General features: G+C 38.2%; 1 protein-coding gene across 1 annotated transcript in view; it reads right to left on the bottom strand.

Moving 5' to 3' along the window:
- The window catches only part of LOC124555949 (cell division cycle protein 20 homolog), a 131,164-nt gene that overhangs the window by 54,503 nt on the left and 54,659 nt on the right, over nt 1–22,002 (bottom strand). Inside the window, exons 4-5 of the mRNA XM_047129998.1 lie at nt 2,920–2,972; nt 2,602–2,765 (exon numbers count right to left, since the gene is read on the bottom strand). Of these exons, the coding sequence (XP_046985954.1) occupies nt 2,602–2,765; nt 2,920–2,972 (217 nt within the window). The remainder of the gene's footprint in view (nt 1–2,601; nt 2,766–2,919; nt 2,973–22,002) is intronic.

Raw genomic sequence — 22,002 nt, 5'->3', positions numbered from 1 at the left:
ATTATGGAAATAATTATAATACTGGAGGTAGAAAGGATTAAGCTTATTTATTTATATGTTCCATAAATTATGTCCCTAGAGATATTGTGGTTGCCACATGAAGTTGTTTTTGCAACCATGGTCACAATCCATACGCTCTTGGGATGTGAGATACATTGTGTGTGATACCATTCTGAAGATTAACTAAAGTTATTGGCAGACCAGGATCAACTCTGTGCTGCTAACATTTTTAAAAAGCAGTCTACATAAGAGATTCCAGCCTTGCTTTAACCCATGAGGCAAATTTAAACATGTCAATAATGAGTACTGTTTTGCAGTCACCTAACTGCATTCAGAAAGATTCCAATAGACAATCAGTGCTCATACCCCCAGTAGGATTGACAGGTGATTCCATTTTGTAAGTTCCTTGCAACTCCACAAAATCATTTTACTTATAGCTAGGCAGCTCTAGTAACAGCGACGAACTCTGCAGTGTAGGTGACCAAATGTATTCCCACAGCACTGCAGGATTCCAATAGCGTACAGCCTGGAACCCTGTACTAATTACCGTTACATCCAAACAAGGATAACAAGAATTTCCAGTGATAGCATCATATCACTGCAGTGGAGGGAACATCTAAATATCAACTTAGATTTGATACCTCACCACAGTAATGGCTTGCAGCAGCTGCAGCACCAGCATCAGTTGCTGAATGTGCAGCAGAAGGCCACAGCTCAGTTGCAGCTCTGGGCATGCTGTTGGCATTTGCTTGTAATGTTCTAGGTCTTGCATGTACATTTCTGAATATGACCTCCATAAAAATACAAACACATAGTGGATGGCAGAAGCTGACACTTGCAGTAGTAAACAGCAGCAATCACCTGGTGATATTGAGCAGCTACACTAGACTTCTTGTGTAATTTATTACAAGATGGTCCATCAGACTTGATAGTTGGACATTCCATAGATTTGCCAGGAAAGTCTGAAGAATCATAAGATTGTTGAGAAATCTTTAATATGTTTGACAAACAATAAAAACTATGTGCTATGCAATCAACTGTCAGTTATCAAATCTTGCAGCATGGCAGGGAAGTGTGAGAATACAATTTCTTCCTGCTTAATTTCAAGTTTAGGTAGAGAGAGAGAGAGAGAGAGAGAGAGAGAGAGAGAGAGAGAGAGAGACCAAAATATACAATTATAAAATGAAAGATGAAATGCTGCATTTCGTCGCGAATTTTGTTTCACATAAGTGAAACAAATGTCACCATCAACAGGCGTACTATTACAAATGTGACTGACACGTATCAGAATTAATTGTGTTTGAAAGACAGTTTATTCCTAAATGCTAACAGTGCCCAAGGTATGTGCATCCACAGAAATTTATCTAGGAACGGACAAGATGCTAAAATCGCCACTTTTGGTATAACTCATTATGTGAGTAATTCTTCAGGCTTTTCTAGTGAGGCATTGTCATGTTGACTAGTTGGGTTTCTGCCAGTTATTTGCATCTTTGCTGCATGATATTTCAACTGCATGAATCACAGTCTTCTTCAGGTGCTGTCTGGTGCAGAAAAGATGCAAATAACTGGCAGAAACCCAACTATTCAATCATGATGTGAATTTTAGAACTTTTAATGAATGTCTCAGAAATAAGAAGTGGCAGGATACAAAGTTTTATTTTATCTTAAATGAATGACAGTTATGAACTATATAGATTTTTTTTGAAACCTAGATTACTTAGTCATCTAAAAGACAGGGTTATTTGTCAGCACATACGAAGTGAACATTTTTATACTATTAATATATGGACACTGGATCAAATCTCATTTATGCAACAAGAAGTGAAATGAAGCTAGAAAATATACAGTAAATATATTTTTACTAGCTGACCCGGTCAACTCTGTTCCGCCTTAAAGCCAATAAATAATCAGATTTCGGATGTTAAGTTCAATTTTTTATTAGGAAATACAAATAAAAAAATTAAGTATTTTAATGATTCTTTATGTTTTTCGGTGCATAGCTTCCATTCTTCAATTAAGTACCTTGTGATACATGACTTTTTTGTTTTATTATCAAGCGCAAGGACAAACAACGCAGATGGTCTTCCGACCCGTGAACATGCCACATATAATTGACCATGTGAAAAACATGGATATTCCAGATTTAAACCACAAAATTTCAAGGATTGGCCTTGTGATTTGTTAATGGTCATGGCAAATGCAAGATGGATCAGAAATTGAACTCTTTTGAACTCAAATGGCATATCGGTTGGGATCATCGGGATCCTCTGAATGAGAACTTCCTCACCTTCAAATTTTCTTTTGAGTATCATCACGTAAATAACACTGTTCATCAATTTACTTACCACCAAATGCATACTGTTGCACAGTTTTGGTTGGTTTATGTTTCGAAGCATGATAATTACGGAGCCAACTTTTAGGCATAAATAATGTGGTGGTAAGCCAGGCACATCCAAGGAGTTTAAAAATTCAATTGGATAGTTGGTGGTTTCCTCTTCATTTGTTACACAGTCAATAGATTTGAATGAATGCATTTTACTAATGACCTCATTCTGAATTATGTAGTTTAGGTCATCTACATCTTTATTCTTAGCTGCTAACAGTCCTTTCATTCGCAATGTTTTTTATCCTCCTTGGATTACGACTTTGTGGCGGAGGTGGTGGCGGCGGCGGAGGTGGCGGAGGCGGCGGCGGAGGCGGCGGTGGCGGAGGCGGCGGTGGCGGCGGTGGTATCCAGTACTTTGACTTACAAGAGACTGAACTGACTAAGAATTTACACGAGGACATTGGCACAAAGTATTGGGATCAGGAACTCTGCATCACCACCTAACCATCCTTGATGACCAAATAATGGTGATGAATATTTTACTGAACCATCTCGATTTGAACCAGCTTCCTCCAAGTCTGCAGCCAGTGTACCTTTTCCTTCATAAGATTTTGTATCCAGTATGTGGAGGAACTGCGTCTTTGGACTAGAATGGAGAATTCCACATACTTCGAGAAAGCCACACACTGCTTTACCAGTACAATTCTGCATTTTTACCTACTACACAAAAGAAATGATTATGAGGTAACATAACAGGTATGTGACTGAATTTAGCACTCCATAGCAAACAGAAACTGGTTCATTATTTTTAGTGAGTGAGCACCGACACATGTGATAATAGCATTTGGCACACTTCAAGTAAATGCAATTTGGACATAACTGTTCATGATCTGTGCCAGTAAGACGATAGATAATATGAAAGCCTTTGAAACTTCACAGATGGCAGCTATATTAGAAGACATTACAAGGTAAGAATAGCTTTATAAGTGCAACGAGGCTTCGAAATGATCAATATCCTGTGTAAAAATTAAGATGATAGTGAACAGAGCAGATATTGTTTGAGTACATGGTCAATCAGGCACAGTCATTTATAGGGGGGTTTCAGCACCTGAAGGATTAAAGGTTGAAATGACACACAAATCTAGGCATGGCAAGGTATACAATGGCAAGGGCTACAGGAAAGGAGTGGTGAATCTGAGTCTTAATCTCATTCTGGGAACCTGTGTTCCAATAGGAGTAAAACAAAATTACATCTTCCATAATCCATCCCACAAATACAATGATGGTTAAATTAGAGAAAAGGTATATGGAGGGGTACTCACTGTCATTCAGTCGGATAAAATAGTTCATGGGTGAGTGACCAGAATTCAATATAAAATATTTTGACAAGTGACCACCTAGCCACAATCAGATGCACTGATGAACTGACCACATGTGGGCACTTTGCTCTCTTCACCCCTTGACTCCTGCCTCCCACTATGAACGCCATCCATACTCAGCATCTCCTCCCACACTCTTCCCAATTGGCCTAGAACTTTGTCTGACAGCTTTATGGTGAATGTGGAAAATAGATTTGACCTGTTGCTTCAGTTAGAAGCTGGTGAGCCTCAAGCAGTTACAGGTGTAGACAGGGCACAACAAACTTTCAGCAGCAAATTGAAAAGTAAGAATGTAGGGAAATCAGTAAAGAGAAAGAAAGTGTTGTTGTTAGGTAGTTCCCATGGAAGAGGTGTTGGCCAACTCTTGCAGGATGAACTAGGATCAGAATACCAGGTCACCAATTTTTTTAAACCTAGTGCTGGTCTGGAGCAGGTGACAGAGGATTTAGGATCACTTTGCAAAGATTTCACTAAGGAAGACACCGTGATTATAGTGGGTGGGGCAGGTAACAGTATTGACAGAGATCCTGGGTACAGCATAGAGTGTGACCTGGCGAAGATTGCATCAGCATCGAGGCATACCAGTGTTGAGTTTGTATCTGTTCTTGGGCGCCATGACCGACCTCATTTGAACTCTTCTGTCAAGAGAGTTAATTTGGAGCTGGAACGGCTGCTCATGTCGGGTGCGGGGTCACACATTGGTGTGGTTCATGTTGATTCTGTCAGTAGGTGGGATTATACTAGGCATGGCCTTCACCTCAACAGGAAGGGGAAGGGTAAATTGGCTGGGGAAATAGCAGGAAAGTTAAAGGGGGGAGGCACTGTCATGAGTGGTAAAATACCAGTGGTTATAGGATTCAGAAAAGACCCTTTTTTAGGGTAGGGAGGACAGAAAGAAAACAAATTTTAAGAGAGGTTAGAACTGAGACAAACCTTCAGTTTGAGAAAGAAATCAAAAAACATAATTCCAGCTTATTACATCAACATAAACAGCCATTGGTTAAGAATTTTCAACTGTCAGCAGATATTTTAACTCCATCCAATTTTAAGTCAGTCAATGTGAAATGTCAGCTATCTTTATTGCATCAAAATATTCGAGGACTGAGAAATAAAATTAATGAATTAACTATCTGCATAGATGAATTAGAGTCTTCAAACCCAGCTGACATAATCTGCCTCTCTGAACATCATGTGACCACTGGTATAGAACTTTTAAGTGTTACAGGGTTTAGGTTAGCATCTCACTATTGTAGATCAGAAATGGAGAAAGGAGGAGTTGCCACATTCATCAGGAACTGTCATAAATTTAAGAACATAGACATTCATAAATTTTGCCTAGAACAGCATATGGAAGCATGTGCAACAGAATTAGATTTTCACAAAAAATCTTTCATAATATTAAGTGTATATCGAGCACCTGCAGGTAACTTTAATCTGTTTGTAAACCACCTTGAAGCTGTACTGGCCCATTTAACAACCAAAAACAAAGAAATAGTGGTTGCTGGTGATTTCAATGTAGATTTCCTTAAAGACTCTCCCAATAAGAACCTATTTGAGTTAGTAACACTATCATTCAACTTAATTCCCACAGTAAAGTTCCCCACTAGGATAACCACTTGCTCACAAACAGCCATTGATAATATCTTTATAGAAAAGTCAAATGAACAAAATTATATTACAAAACCAATAGTCAATGGCCTCTCAGACCATGACATGCAGTTCCTTCTGTTAAATGTTAATACTGAACAGGATATAAAATCTGTTAAATCTGAGCTCAAGAGGGTAATCAGTAAGCCAAAAATTGATTATTTTAGGACACTCCTCAGAGACATTCACTGGACTGATGTTTACAGTGCTCATGGCATGAATGAAAAATATAACATTTTTGCTAACAAAGTGCTTACCTTATTTGAACACTGCTTTCCCCCAAAACTTACCAAGGTTAGAGCAAAGTCTACAAAGAAGCCATGGATTACTCGAGGAATAGGGGTATCTTGTAAAACAAAAAGAAAACTGTATCTGTCAATCCGAAACATTTCCAATGTTGATGCTATAGCACATTATAAGAAATACTGCAAAATATTAAAGACTGTAATACGGATGTCAAAGCAAATATATTACAAGGAAAAGATAGTCATATCAGATAACAAAATAAAGACAATATGGGATATAGTGAAGGAGGAGACCGGTAGAACCAGACATGAAGAGGAACAAATAGCATTAAGAGTAAATGATGCATTGGTGACAGATGTGTATAGTGTTGCAGAACTTTTTAACAAACATTTTATAACTGTTACTGAAAAGATGGGGTTGTCAGGTTCGGTAGATGCTGCTATGGATTACCTTAGACCAGACATTTCAAGTAACTTCCATAATATGAATTTGACCCTCACTACCCCAACAGAAATAATGTCCATCATAAAATCTTTAAAATCAAAAACATCTAGTGGGTATGATGAAATATCAACAAAGTTAATTAAAGAATGTGATTCTGAGCTAAGTAGCATATTAAGCTATCTGTGTAACCAGTCGTTTATCAGTGGAATATTTCCCGAATGGCTGAAATATGCTGAAGTTAAGCCACTGTTTAAGAAGGGAGATAAAGAAATAGCATCAAATTTCCGTCCAATTTCACTGTTGCCAGCATTCTCAAAAATTTTCGAAAAAGTAATGTACAGTCGTCTTTATAACCATCTTATCTCAAATAACATACTGTCAAAGTCACAGTTTGGATTTCTAAAAGGTTCTGATATTGAGAAGGCTATCTACACTTACAGTGAAAATGTACTTAATTCATTAGACAAAAAATTGCAGGCAACTGGTATATTTTGTGATCTGTCAAAGGCATTTGACTGTGTAAATCACAATATCCTTTAAAGTAAACTAGAATATTATAGTGTAACAGGAAATGCTGCAAAATGGTTCAAATCTTATATCTCTGGCAGGAAACAAAGGGTGTTATTAGGAAAGAGACATGTATCAAGCTATCAGGCATCATCCAACTGGGAACTAATTACATGTGGGGTCCCACAAGGTTCCATTTTGGGGCCCTTACTTTTTCTTGTGTATATCAATGACCTTTCATCAGTAACATTACCAGATGCCAAGTTTGTTTTGTTTGCTGATGATACAAACATTGCAATAAATAGCAAATCAAGTGTAGTCTTAGAAAGATCAGCCAATAAAATATTTGTAGACATTAATCACTGGTTCCTAGCCAATTCTTTGTCACTAAACTTTGAAAAAACACACTACATGCAGTTCAGAACTTGTAAGGGGTGTCCCAAGAGTATAAGTCTAACATATGACGACAAGAAGATAGAAGAAGTGGAGAGTGTTAAATTCTTGGGATTACAGCTTGATAATAAATTCAACTGGGAGGAGCACACCACAGAACTGCTGAAGCGTCTTAACAAATCTCTGTTTGCAATGCGAATTTTGTCAGACATAGGGGATATAAAAATGAAAAAGCTGGCATACTATGCTTACTTTCATTCCATAATGTCATATGGGATTATTTTCTGGGGTAATTCATCAAGCCAAGCTAAAGTTTTCCGGGCACAAAAACGTGCAGTAAGAATTATATGTGGTGTGAACTCAAGAACATCCTGCAGAAGCCTGTTTAGGGAACTAGGGATACTAACTACAGCTTCCCAATATATTTATTCCTTAATGAAATTTGTCATTAAAAATATATCACTTTTTCAAACCAACAGCTCAATTCATGGAATCAATACTAGAAATAAGAATAATCTTCACAAGGATTTAAAGTCACTTAGTCTTGTACAAAAAGGTGTGCATTATTCAGGAACACACATTTTCAATAACTTGCCAGCAGCCATAAAAAGCTTAACAACCAATGAAATTCAGTTTAAGAGAAGCCTAAAGGATTTATTGGTGGCCAACTCCTTCTACTCCATTGATGAATTTCTGAGGAAAACCAACTGATTTGTATATAAGTACAACATAACTTCTGCACAATTTCAGTGCAGTAATGTGTTCACTGAAAATTTGTGTGTGTGTGTGTGTGTGTGTGTGTGTGTGTGTGTGTGTGTGTGTGTGTGTGTGTGTGTGTGTAAGTGTGTAAGTATAATCTAACTTCTGCACCATTTCAGTGCAGTAATGTGTTCATTGTAAATAAGTATTACAGTAGTTGTATTACATGTTTCTTACCTTATAAATAAATATAAAACTTTTTTATTTTAAATTCAGTGCAATAGTATTTGTAAAATGACTCTTAGTGTTCATTAAAAAATGACGATCATTCCACTTGGGACCTGTGGAATGGTACATTAGCTTATTTGTTTTAGTTTAAATATTTGTCATGTATTGTTGTTTTTCTGACATGTTCCACATCCTGGAGGACCTCCTCACTACGGATCAATTGGAATGAAAGTAAATCTAATCTAATCTAATCTAATCCAATGACATGCTACTCTGTCCTAGATTCATGCCCAGTTACACATGCTGGCTACACCTAATTTGTGCTTTGCATACATCCAGAGATGGTTTATCATATGGCTTTTCCTTCCTCTCCGTAATGAGAGTAACTGGAGGTTCCCAGGTATTATTAAGGATGTAGCCACTATCACAATCTATCAACAGTTCCCTTACTCAAAACTCAATAGATTATTTAATGACAGTAATCCCAGAACCTTAGTTTGGCTGTAATCCATTATTTTTAATCTAGATAGGCTATGTTCTGCACCTGCTAATCTGATGGTGCCATTTGTGTTCTTGCAACAATCTTCAAGAGTATGCACTATCTGATCTATATATGCTCTGCCACATTGTCAGGTTATCTGATAGACACCACATTTCCATAGTATGAGGTATCTTTTACTTTAACAAGCAGTGTCAGTGTTTTAACTAGTGGGCAGAAGACTGTCTTGGGTTTCCAGAGGCTTCATTCTATCTCCCTGGATAGTGCACCACAAAAAAGAATAAATGCAATGCCTGCAGCCTCCCAAGTTTCCTCTACTGTTTCTGCCAGTTGTGCAGTTGGTGTAGGACATAGGGATCCCCGACTCTGCCACTCCCAGTAGACATTCTTCTGGAACACTGTTTTAAGATGGTCAAGTACTTGGTTAAGACTATAATTTTCAGAAAGGGTGCAAGCCATAGCTGCCAATATTTTGAGTATGCCATCAATACAAAAGGCCTTGCACCCTCTCTGACAATGAAAGTCTCTATCAAGACCATAAACCTCTCAGGATAGCATTTCAAAAGAATGGCTACGAAGAGTGGCAAATTCACAGAGCTCGATGTCCTACACTCACTGTACAACTGGTGGAAATTGAAGAAGAACCTCAGGAGGATGCAACCATTGTATTTATTACTTTTGTGGGGCCTTATACGGAATGATAAGATGAATTCCAGGAAACATCAAGTGAAGACAATCTCTCCGCCACCTAAAACATAGACAGTGTTTTGTAGTGTCAAAGATGACCTCAAAATACAAAAATTTGGGATCTATCAGATACAATGCCAATGTGGTAAGACACATATAGGTCAGATGGTGCCAACTGCCTAAGATCATTGTCATGAACACCAATAGCACCCCAGACTGCAGCAGCCTAACATGTTGGAAGTTGTGAAACATTTCCTATTGGGATTAAATGGAACTGATTACAACCACAAACTGTAAGGGAACAAGGAAGTAGGCAAGCGATCGTTCGCCCTCTAGCATGGAACACACATTTCTGTACCCACTGAGTCCAAACTTCTGGGTCATCGTCTGCACAAGTCACCTATTCACATGGAATAGAACTGAGTCTTTCTACTGGCTGCATGGTTACTGTTGTCATCAGCCACCGGGCATCCATATTGGGCTTCTGTGCTATGTATGAGACAGTTGTCAGAAGTGAAATCCTCTGGAATTCCTTTCCTGGGGAGAGAAGAGAACCCACAATGTTCCAGTAGGGTGCAGTGGTGATTGGCATTATTTGTGAATATTCATATTTCATATTCGCACATGGAACCAGCACAAGAAAGATGAAGACACCATTCTTCTGTCACAGTGCATCTCTTCAGGCAATGCAGTGGAACAAAACACAGCACTGAAGGTAGTACTGCAGCTGATACTGGTTTTTCTTTGTGTACAAGGGAACAGCAATGATGGTAACTTTTTAAAAATAGACTGACTGGGTTCATTAACTACAATAGATGCACAACAAGTTACAGATTTCCAGACTGTTATAGTACAATTACACTCAGAAATTCAGCAATTAAAAACAGATGCAGATCAAGTAAACTGCTGCACTATAAAAACAGCTGATGAAAGCACAACAGATTCAGTAGTAGTTAGGAATTTTTCTTTAATTCATACAGTCCAACTCTTTCATGGGAAATCTGATGAGGATGTTCACATGTTTTTAGTAAACTGGAAAATGCAGCAACTTTAGGATCCTAGAGTGATTGGGATAAATTAACGATGGCAAAATGAATCCAAGATTATGTGCTCCATTTTGTTACTTATGATACCATGTGTAGTCAAGTACCTACCTACAACATTTCTAAATGGACACTGGTGCAATGGCACAAGAGGAAGAACAAGGCAAGATTGTACAGTGAACATCTACACAGTCTGCATATACTGGATGGAGAATCTATTGAACATTTTGTGCTCGCATTAGGAAAGTTAATGCTAACATATATGAGATCAGTGAGAACAATTCATACCATGAAGCAAAATTGTTTGAAGCAGGACGAAGGCCATTAGATACATTTTTGAAGAGGCTACAGTGCAAAATCAATTGTGCAGTCAGATTAACATATTATCAGGCATTTGAAGAAGCCGTGAAAATGACAGTTTGATCTGTGAAAGAGCTACAGAGACCTCAAATGGGCCATAAACCAGATTGTCCTGTGTTCTAAGCTTGCATAGGAACCAGTTACCATGGAAACATGCAACAGGCTACAAATACTCACAAGAAGGAGATTTGATGTTTCATTTTTGGAGGGAGAGGCTACACAGTAAGGAGTTTTAGAGAAAGGAGTGCGAGGGATATGTTAAACGAGAGAGGGAATGGAAGGGCCACCACTGCTGTTGCCCCCAAGAAGAGGTAGGTAGTTACTGTGATCTACACAGAAGATAGTTTGGAAGATCTGCTTGTTAACACAATTTACAGTGGACAAAATGTCCATTTTCTAATTGATATAGGGCCCAAATTTCTCCGATGTGGTGCCATGTAGTTAAGGAAAGAAGCTGTAAGCAGACGGACTGTACCATTAAAAGGTGTTATTTTCTTTAGAGTAGGCAGAGATGAATATGAGGCCAAAATGCAAGTGATAAGGAGCATCGAGGAAAACTACAAAGATAAACTAGGGTTTGATTTCCCATCAGTTAACCATGGCTCAAATGGCTCTGAGCACTATGGGACTGAAAATCTGAGGTCATCAGTCCCCTAGAACTTAGAACTACTTAAACCTAACTATCCTACAATCTCAGTGCCACTGAGGTCATGCGCAGACAGAGTGGTGACCCAAGTATACCATTCCTAGTCAATGTAAATTTGCCAGATGTTGAAAATACCGCTTCAGTTGTAAATTTCTTTTCTTATTACAACTGGTTTCCGGCTCTCATAAGGGTGTGCACTAGGCATGGTATGCTACCTATGAATGCAGAACAGGGAGTCAAATTTGACAAAGTGAGTGCATCCCCCCAGAGACAGGAAAAATTCTGTGTGCTTATACAAAGTAGGCTTTCATGGCCAGTATTGTCTTCTCTTAAAACTCCTGAGCTGCGGTCGATGTATAAAACTTGACCCCGGCATTTCGTATCTGACTGCGGAAGACATACTCTGTCATAGGACCGTTGCTATTCACAATATACATAAATGACCTTGTGGATGACATCGGAAGTTCACTGAGGCTTTTTGCGGATGATGCTGTGGTGTATCGAGAGGTTGTAACAATGGAAAATTGTACTGAAATGCAGGAGGATCTGCAGCGAATTGACGCATGGTGCAGGGAATGGCAATTGAATCTCAATGTAGACAAGTGTAATGTGCTGCGAATACACAGAAAGATAGATCCTTTATCATTTAGCTACAAAATAGCAGGTCAGCAATTGGAAGCAGTTAATACCATAAATTATCTGGGAGTACGCATTAGGAGTGATTTAAAATGGAGTGATTTAAAATGGAGTGATTTAAAATGGAGTGATTTAAAATCGAATGATTTAAAATGGAGTGATTTAAAATCGAGTGATTTAAAATCGAGTGATTTAAAATCGAGTGATTTAAAATCGAGTGATTTAAAATCGAGTGATTTAAAATCGAGTGATTTAAAATCGAGTGATTTAAAATCGAGTGATTTAAAATCGAGTGATTTAAAATCGAGTGATTTAAAATCGAGTGATTTAAAATCGAGTGATTTAAAATCGAGTGATTTAAAATCGAGTGATTTAAAATCGAGCGATTTAAAATCGAGTGATTTAAAATCGAGCGATTTAAAATCGAGCGATTTAAAATCGAGCGATTTAAAATCGAGCGATTTAAAATCGAATGATTTAAAATCGAATGATTTAAAATCGAATGATTTAAAATGGAATGATTTAAAATGGAATGATTTAAAATGGAATGATCATATAATGTTGATCGTCGGTAAAGCAGATGCCAGACTGAGATTCATTGGAAGAATCCTAAGGAAATGCAATCCGAAAACAAAGGAAGTAGGTTACAGTATGCTTGTTTGCCCACTGCTTGAATACTGCTCAGCAGTGTGGGATCCGTACCAGATAGGGTTGATAGAAGATATAGAGAACATCCAACAGAGAGCAGCACGCTTCGTTACAGGATCATTTAGTAATCGCAAAAGCGTTACGGAGATGATAGATAAACTCCAGTGGAAGACTCTGCAGGAGAGACGCTCAGTAGCTCGGTACGGGCTTTTGTCAAAGTTTCGAGAACATACCTTCACCGAAGAGTCAAGCAGTATATTGCTCCCTCCTACGTATATCTCGCGAAGAGACCACGAGGATAAAATCAGAGAGATTAGAGCCCACACAGAGGCATACCGACAATCCTTCTTTCCACGAACAATACAAGACTGGAATAGAAGGGAGAACCGATAGAGGTACTCAAGGTACCCTCCGCCACACACCGTCAGGTGGCTTGCGGAGTATGGATGTAGACGTAGATGTGGATGTAGGTAAAGTGGCAAAATGCCATTCACTGCTTTACCCCAGAGGATGTCTCCCACAGTCAGAGACGAAATGTCAGGGGAGAGTTTTATATATCGACCATGGCCTACCAACCCAGAAGTTTTAAGTGAAGAAAATCCTGTATATCAATGTGAAGATACTGAAGTGCCACGTAAGTATTTTGCCATTAACAGAATGATCAGTAAATGGTGACCAGGGGCATTGCTACATAACAAGAACTGTCAGTGTCATTAAGGACGAATCAAGTGGAAAATTACGTGTTCCAGTAAGCACTGACAACATGAGTAATGCAGAAGCAGAATTACCAAGTGAAACTATTGTGGCTACAGTATCAAACATAGTTTACAAAATGTGATAGAAGTCCCTACCAAGGAGAAATACCTATAGATAGTAAGGTATTGTCCCCCAAATGTCACTATGAAAGAGGCAACTGATGAAGCACATTGATCAATCAAACAAGAGCTAGTTACTGAACCAAACCACTTATTGCCAGAGGATCAGGAAATAATTTCACCATTGCTACTGAGCTACACTGATCTTTTCTTGTAATTGGGATAATCTTGCAGCAATTATATTAGTTCAACATGGGTTACACACAGGAACAGCAGCACCCATCGCTCTTTAGTCAATGATATTATTAAAGACCAACTGGAAGCTGGGGGTCACTGAACCTAGAGAAACATCAGATCCATTCTCATCATCACCCATCATAATTTTGAAGAAGAAATCAGCTATAGGAGAATAGATATACAGATTTTGTGCTGATTACCTGAAGCTGAATGCTGTAATGTTACCAGATTTTTGTCCATTACTGGATCTTGTATACACTATGGATTATCTTTATGAATGCAAAATCTTCTCTGTTTGTGAACTAACCAGCAGGTACAATCAAATTACTGTACATCCATACTATTGGGTGAAATCATCATTTATTATGCTTAGAGTGCATACAAGTGTAACCATCTTCCTTTCAGTCTTTGGGGTGTGCCAGCAACATTCCCTGTGAATTTATACTGATGATATATTCAGGGGTATGCTGATATAGAGACAATACTGAAAAAAAGAGCAGTTTTTAATTGGAATTCCAAATGTTCACAAGAAATGGAGGCTCTGAAAATAGCTTTGACAACAGCTGCCATAGTAGCTTATCCAGATTTCTCAAAACCCTTCATCCTAGCAACTGATGCTAGCCATTTCACTTTCAGCGTGTTTCTTTTACAGGAAGTTAATGGAGAAGAGCATTTAATTTCACTTGCTTTTCATCTCTTGAACAAGGTTAAGTGCAACTATTCAACAACAGAAAAGAAGTTATATGCACTTTTCTATGGCATAAACTAAAAGCAAAGCTTTTTTACAGGGCCAAGAATTCACTGTAGTGATGGATCAATCTGCATTGAATGGCTACTCAACCTGAGAGATCCCAGTAGTAAATTAACTAGAATGTCTTTGTGGTTAAGTGAGTTTCAGTTAAAGGTAGTCCACCAACACAGGAAGTTACACAGCAGTGCATATGGACGTAGTATGAAGGTCAGAATACATTTCACAATCAACTAGGGAGAGGAACTAATAAATGTGCAAGGAGCTGACAAGCAGTGTCAGTCATGGAAAAATGATCCTAAATTCAAAGTAGTTGATGGGATACTGAGCAAGATTTCTGTTAAAGGAAACCACATAGTTGTGCCTGAACTATGATTAGAACAAGTTTTAAAAGAATATCTTGAAAGCCCACTCGTAGGACATACCGGCAAAAAGGCAAGTAACCTATGAATAGCACAGCTCTGTTGGTGCCAAACTGGGAAACCAATGCTTAACGTTAATTTTCACATTGTGACTTGTGCAAAAAATTGAATAATGTGGACAAAATCACCTCCTTTCCCATATCACCCACAGGCTGCTTTTCTTACATCATTCAGTATGTTTACAGGAAGGGAGAAAAATTATTCTGATATCCTCTTTAACCTGTACCACCTTTGTTAAGTCGATGAGAAATATCAAATTAGCTCAATAAACGTCTTCATTAAATCAACTTTCACTCATATAATATGTCAACATGTTTTGCTGCAGTTGTGTCACTGCTACTGTAAAATAATGGTGGATGGTGAAGTAAAGGGGGTGGGAGTTGTGTAGTCTTTAAGACTTCACATGTCCCCTCTCCCCCTCCTATTATCCACTTCCTGGGAATAATAATTGTTTGATAGCATACACTAATGAATGTGACGACATGTATCCTCTTCAAATCATCTGAATGTGCATAACTTTATGTTGATTTGTCACTTGAAATCCTTAAGAAATGAGAAGTAAGAAGCTGGGAACTAATCAGATTCCTTACATAACTTTATGCTGTGTTATAATCAGGAGGCTACAAATGTAGGACCTGCAAGTTTAAGAGACTGAACTTCAGATTTCATGTTTATAGGGTGTTTCAATTCTCATCTTACCAAGTGCCTCTATTCCAGTTTTTGTGCCACTGACAGACTTAACAAATGAAAAGAATTTGTGAGATTTTGAGAAGATCATACAATGTGACAGTACAACATCAGTCAGTATTCCATTTAGAAGTTAAGTAGGTACATAATTTTAATTATTTTTCTAGAGCTCGATCTGTTATGTAAATAAACTTTTGTCACAATATTTTCATTACCTGAGATTATACTGAGCATGCAATAATTTCTGCTTGTTTTGTAATCATTGGAGTTCTGTAGTCATCTTTGTTACATATATACCTTGATCATAAATATGTTTCAAGGTGCGTATCTTTCAAGAGATCAAGTCCATCTTAATTACAAACTATTTTTGCCAGTGATGAGTTTCTGAACAACTTGTATGCTCCACAAAGGAGCGCACTCATAAATTAAGAAATGTAAGAGAGCTATTCGTATTTATATATATATACTAGAACTAATCTTCATAGATTGTGGATAGTAATTAAGTAGTCATGGATGAAGACGTCTCAATTCCTGTACTACCACATAGTTCCTGTCCGTGTATTATCAACATTATCAGGATGAAGTGGGGTGCTACATGTTACTAGGTTGGTTCATCTAATTCAGTTGTTCATCAGTGCATATACATAAATTGCTGTCTGTATTTTCCATCAAAGTTAAGTTAACAATTTATTGCAAAAAATATTTTCAACAGCCATAAGTGGAATAACTACATTCAATAATTACATACAGGCTGTGGGCCTGGCTTTCATCAAAATTAAATTGTTTAGCACTACAAGAGCCGAGAATTTATTGTTGTTACAATTTGTGATGAAACTTATTTAAATATTGCTATTCTACGTAGTAATCTGTAATTTCTGAAGCTGGTGAGGAGATCTAATCAGCAGATCTAAGCACAATAGACGAATACTTCAAAAACTGGAGACTGATACCAAATCGAACAAATATGGAAGTCTGCTGCTTTCACCTTAACAACAGAATGGCTAATGCAAAGTTGAATGTCACTTTTAATCGTCAGGTCCATCACCACCAAGACTCTCCAAAATATCTAGGAGTGACTCTTGATAGAACCCTCTCTTACAGGAAGCACATAGAAACCACCACAGCAAATCTGAGATCACACAATAACACCATACAGAAGCTGAGTGGTACCTCATGGAATGCAAGAGCTATGACATTGTGATGCGCTGCCTTACGGCTGGTCTATTCTGTTACCAAATACTGTGCCACAGTGTGGCTCAATAGCACACATGTGAGAAAAATTGACATGGCGCTAAATGCAGCAATGAGGAAAATAACAGGCTGCATCAAATCTACTCCTCCATACTGGTTACCACCTCTAAGCAACATTGCACCACCAGACCTCCAAAGACAGAATGCCCTCCTCAAGGGATACCAAAAATTACTTAAAATCCCTGAGCTTCCAATGCACTATGATGTTCCTGCACTCTGAATGAACTGATTAAAATCTAGGCAGCCATCTGCCCTGGCAGAATCGCTACAGGCAGCTACTTTCAGTAACAACAAAAAGTGGGCAGAAATGTGGAACACTATTGCCCATGAGGAACATCAGACCCTCCAAAGACCTGACAAGACCAACCAGTATGGAACTAATGTGAAGTGACTGGAAAACAATCAGATCCACACAGGCCACTGCATCTGTGCTCAAAAACTCTACCAATGGGGAAGGGCTTCACCTTCTCAGTGTGGCTGTGGAAATTAACACCAGACGATCCATCACATTGTAACAAGCTGTAACAGAAGAGCCTAACATGGGAACTTTGTAGATTTCTTTGAAGGACAGAGGCAGCCCTTGAATGGATTGACAAATTAGATATTAATTTATAGGCTTATTTTTCAAATTATGAAATTAATATATTTTTGTAAAATTTTGTAAAACTACGTAATCCACAATTGCTAGTTGCTGTTCATGTGTAATGCCATATGCTAAATAAATAAATCTATGTATTTTCAAATTTAAGTATTTTATGTTCTCAAGTATTTTATAATTCTAAAAGAAATTCTTTATGTGAGTAGTGTTTTAAATGTGTCACAGATAGTGGTGTTACAGTTCAACTGCAAAAAATTATATTTAATATTAGACTTTTTTTACATTACCCGACATGTAGATATGTTTGGAATCTCTAGAACATCATTATCATGAGGCCATCTTGAAATTTTTAATCTTCCATTGAAGCTTGAAATAGCAATCCTATTACCATCAGGTGAAAAGTTCATCGTGTTAATACTAGGTAGCATGTGGTTGAGAAATGAGACAGTAATTAAGACCCCTGGTACGGTACATACTTCGATAATTCCTTTTGAGCATCCACTGGAAGAAAGCAGAATTAAGTCAACTTGTATACTATAGCAGTTTACCATCATATACCTTTTAAGACTGATAAAAAGTAATTGTCTTCACAAAGTCTGTTTCTGGAATATACTTGTATGAAATACACTTGAATATGTACTTGGAGTAAGAACATACAGATATTTCTAGAACATTAAACAAACACAACCTTGAAGTTTCCTGCAGAAATTAATCCATAAATGACTATAGTACTGGTAGCCATTTATTTACTGATTCAGTAATGCCTCAAATGTTCATTATATAGTAATTTTCTTTCAACCACAATAATATCACAAATTTTATAGATTCTAGAAAATACATTTTTCATGTAATACTTGACAAGCATGAACTAGATTAAGAATGGAGTTTTATAGCAGTTTAAAATTTGACAATAAGTTCAACTATTTGTTGCATTTAGAGAACAGCTACCTACAACTGAATTTTATGGTTTGTCTAACATACTATTCTGGAATATATGGCAGTTTCTGTACAGTCAAAACATTTTAACAGTGCTAGTCTTGGTCCACCATGAAAATGAATATGGTGCAGACTAAATTCATTTCACAATGTGTAATAAGCCACCATTCACAAGTGAAGACTACATGGAAAGAAAGGGGTCAAGTCCAAATTTGATGAAAATGTATTACTGGCATCATGTAGTTCATCAGACATACTTTCAGTTGTGTCAAGTTAGCTGAATGTAATAGGTTCAGTCTCAGAGTTAGAGCCAGATAAAAATATGGTCTACACTGAGAAAATGGGTCAAGTCCATCCAAAACACGGATGGGGGAGTTAAATCCTGCAAGATATGGATTTCTGATCTGTATTGATTTTTCTGTTTGGTTTTAACAAAGATTCATTGCGACACTGTTAAATGCAATGTCATCATTGATTTTTATTTTGTACTATCAAAGTTTACAATTTCTTCTAACACGGAGCAGACCTGAGGTTAGTTTCTTTATTTTATTTTATTGTGAGTTCCATTGATCCTGATAGCAATGGAGTTGCAAGGATATGGAATGCGTCACTATTTTTACAATGTTAACAATACAGCAGCACACAATATGGTTAATTCATAACAATACTGATAGTAACAACATGGAAAACTAGAAGGGATAAAAATGTATTACACACATCAGAATTAACACTTATGTGTACACGTTCAAATTAACAATAACAAAGTACAATACTGGCCATTAAAATTGCTACACCACGAAGATGACTTACTACAGATGCGAAATTTAATTGACAGGAAGAAGATGCTGTGATATGCAAATAATTAGCTTTTCAGAGCATTCACACAAGGTCGGCACCGGCGACGACACCTACAATGTGCTGACATGAGGAAAGGTTCCAACCAATTTCTCATACACAAACAGCAGTTGACCAGTGTTGCCTGGTGAAACGTCATCGTGATGCCTCGTGTAAGGAGCAGAAATGTGTACCATCATGTTTCCAACTTTGATAAAGGTCGGATTGTAGCCTATCGCGATTGCGGTTTATTGTATCGTGACATTGCTGCTCGCGTTGGTCTAGATCCAATGACTGTTAGAAGAATATGGAATTGGTGGTTCCAGGAGGGTAATACAGAATGCTGTGCTGAATCCCAATGGCCTTGTATCACTAGCAGTCAAGATGACAGGGATCTTATCCGCATGGCTGTAACGGATCGTGCAGCCACGTTTCGATCCCCGAGTCAGCAGATGGGGACGTTTGCAAGAAAACAACTATCTGCACGAACAGTTCGATGATGTTTGCAGCAGCATGGACTATCAGCTTGGAGACCATGGCTGCGGTTACCCTTGACACTGCATCACAGACAGGAGCACCTGCGATGGTGTACTCAACGATGAACCTGGGTGCAGGAACGGCAAAACTTCATTTTTTCAGATGAATCCAGATTCTGTTTACAGCATCATGATGGTCACATCTGTGTTGGGCGACATCGCGGTGAACACACATTGGAAGCATGTATTCGTCATCGCCATACTGGCTATCACTCGGTGTGATGGTATGGGGTGCAATTGGTTACACATCTCCGTCACCTCTTGTTCGCATTGACAGCAATTTGAACAGTAGACATTACATTTCAGATGTGTTATGACTCGTGGCTCTACCCTTCATTCGATCCCTGCGAAACCCTACATTTCAGCAGGATAATGCACGGCCGTATGTTGCAGGTCCTGTATGGGCCCTTCTGGATACAGAAAATATTCGACTGCTGCCCTGGCCAGCACATTCTCAAGATCTCTCACCAATTGAAAACGGCTGGTCAATGGTGACCGAGCAACTGGCTCATCACAATACGTCAGTCACTACTCTTGATGAACTGTGGTATCGTGTTGAAGCTGCACGGGCAGCTGTACCTGTACATTCCATCCAAGCTCTGTTTGACTCGATGCCCAAGCATATCAAGGCCATTATTACGGCCAGAGGTGGTGGTTCTGAGTACTGATTTCTCAGGATCTATGCACCCAAATTGCGTGAAAATGTAATCACGTGTCAGTTCTAGTATAATATATTTGTCCAATGAATACCCATTTATCATCTGCATTTCTTCTTGGTGTAGCAATTTTAATAGCCAGTAGTGTATTTGAGCAACAATATAACACTAGAGCAACAAATAGTTTACATTTATGCTTACATTGAATGGTCAACTCAGTTATATAATAAAAACTTGCTCCTATGCACTAAAAAATTCACTAATTGAATGGAATGACTTTTGTATTAGGCATTCCTTCAGTTTGCTCTAGAACTTTGGTGGTCTTTTTGGTGTGATGGAATTGAATTTTGTGTAACAGCCAGTTGCGGTCTATGTTTTAATTGATAATGGAATATCCAGAAGTAAGCAACAGTGTTATGTCTAGATAAAGACAGGGCTATGATAGACCATCTGAAGTACCTAAAAAACCAACAACTATGTCACAGAAAACAAGAGATCATTGCAACTGCTAGAAGAATTTTACTAATATGCTAATTGATGCAGAAATGTCTAAACTCTTATCTAATTTCAATCTACTCAGGGACTGGGATATGAAAAAGTTTCACCTGACAGTACTAATATCTACTGATAATATTCAGTGCCAAAGGTGTCACAGAGATGAGACAATAGTTACGTTGCACAAGTGTAAAAACTGCATTCAAATAAATTCTATGTTATGTGACAATAAGTTAAATTAATTCTGCTGTAGTTTCTTGTAATACAGATTGTCATGATACAGAAAGTCGTATTTGAAATTAGATGAACCCACTTCAGTGAGGCCCACTCTTAAGTTTGATACATGAAAACTGTTGTGTTTTGTTTAATGATACTTGCTTGACTGATGCTAGAAGCTGACAAAACTAAACAGCTACTGTGTTCAACGAGGACATAAAGGCGTCTTTGGGCTTTTAGTTTCAAAACCATTATCAAATCACTGAGATAAGTTTTTTGCTGTGTAATACTCAAAAACAGTACTTCTTGTTCACTGAAGTGCCAAAGAAACTGGTATGGGTATGCGCATTCAAATACAAAGATATCTAAACAGGCAGAATAAGGCACTGTGGTCAGTAATGTGTATATAAGACAGCAAGTGTCTGGTGCAAGATTTAAGAGAGTTTGAATGTGGCATTATAGTCAGTGTATGAGCAATGGGACACAGCATCTTAGAGGGAGTGATGAAGTGGGGATTTTCAAATACGGTCATTTCATGAGTGTACCGTGAATATCAGAAATGTGGTAAAACTTCAAATCTGACATTGAGGCGGCTGGACAAAGATTCTGCAAGAACACGACCAATGATGGTGACTGACAAGAATCATGAAATGTGACAGAAGTACAACCCTTCCACAAATTGCTGCAGATTTCAATGCTGAGCCATCAACAAGTGTCAGTGTGTGAACCATTCAATGAAACATCAGCGATACTAGATTTCGGAGCTGAAGGTCCACTCGTGTGCCCTTGACTGCACAACACAAAGCTTTATGCCTTGCCTGGGCCTGTCAACACTGACATTGGACTGTTGATTGGAAACATGTTACCTGGACAGACAAATCTTGTTTCAAACTGAATTGAGCAGATGGATGTGCACGGGTATGGAGACAACCTTATGAATCCATGGGCCCTGCTTGTTAGCAGGGGACTTCCAAGTTGGTGGAGACACTGTAATGGTCTGGGGCACTTGCAGTTGGAGTGATATGGGACCTCAAAGTTTAGATATGATTCTGACAGGTGACATGTACGTTAGCATCCTGTCTGATCACCTGAATCCATTTGTGTCCATTGTACATTCCAATGGTGCTGGGCAATTCCAGCTGGGCAATGTGACAAATCATAGGACCAGAATTGCTATAGAGTG

Source organism: Schistocerca americana, chromosome X (assembly GCF_021461395.2).
Source record: "Schistocerca americana isolate TAMUIC-IGC-003095 chromosome X, iqSchAmer2.1, whole genome shotgun sequence".
Classification (NCBI taxonomy): Eukaryota; Metazoa; Arthropoda; class Insecta; order Orthoptera; family Acrididae; genus Schistocerca; species Schistocerca americana.
Note: the sequence above shows the minus strand (reverse complement) of the source record. Positions and strands in the feature narration are given on the sequence as shown.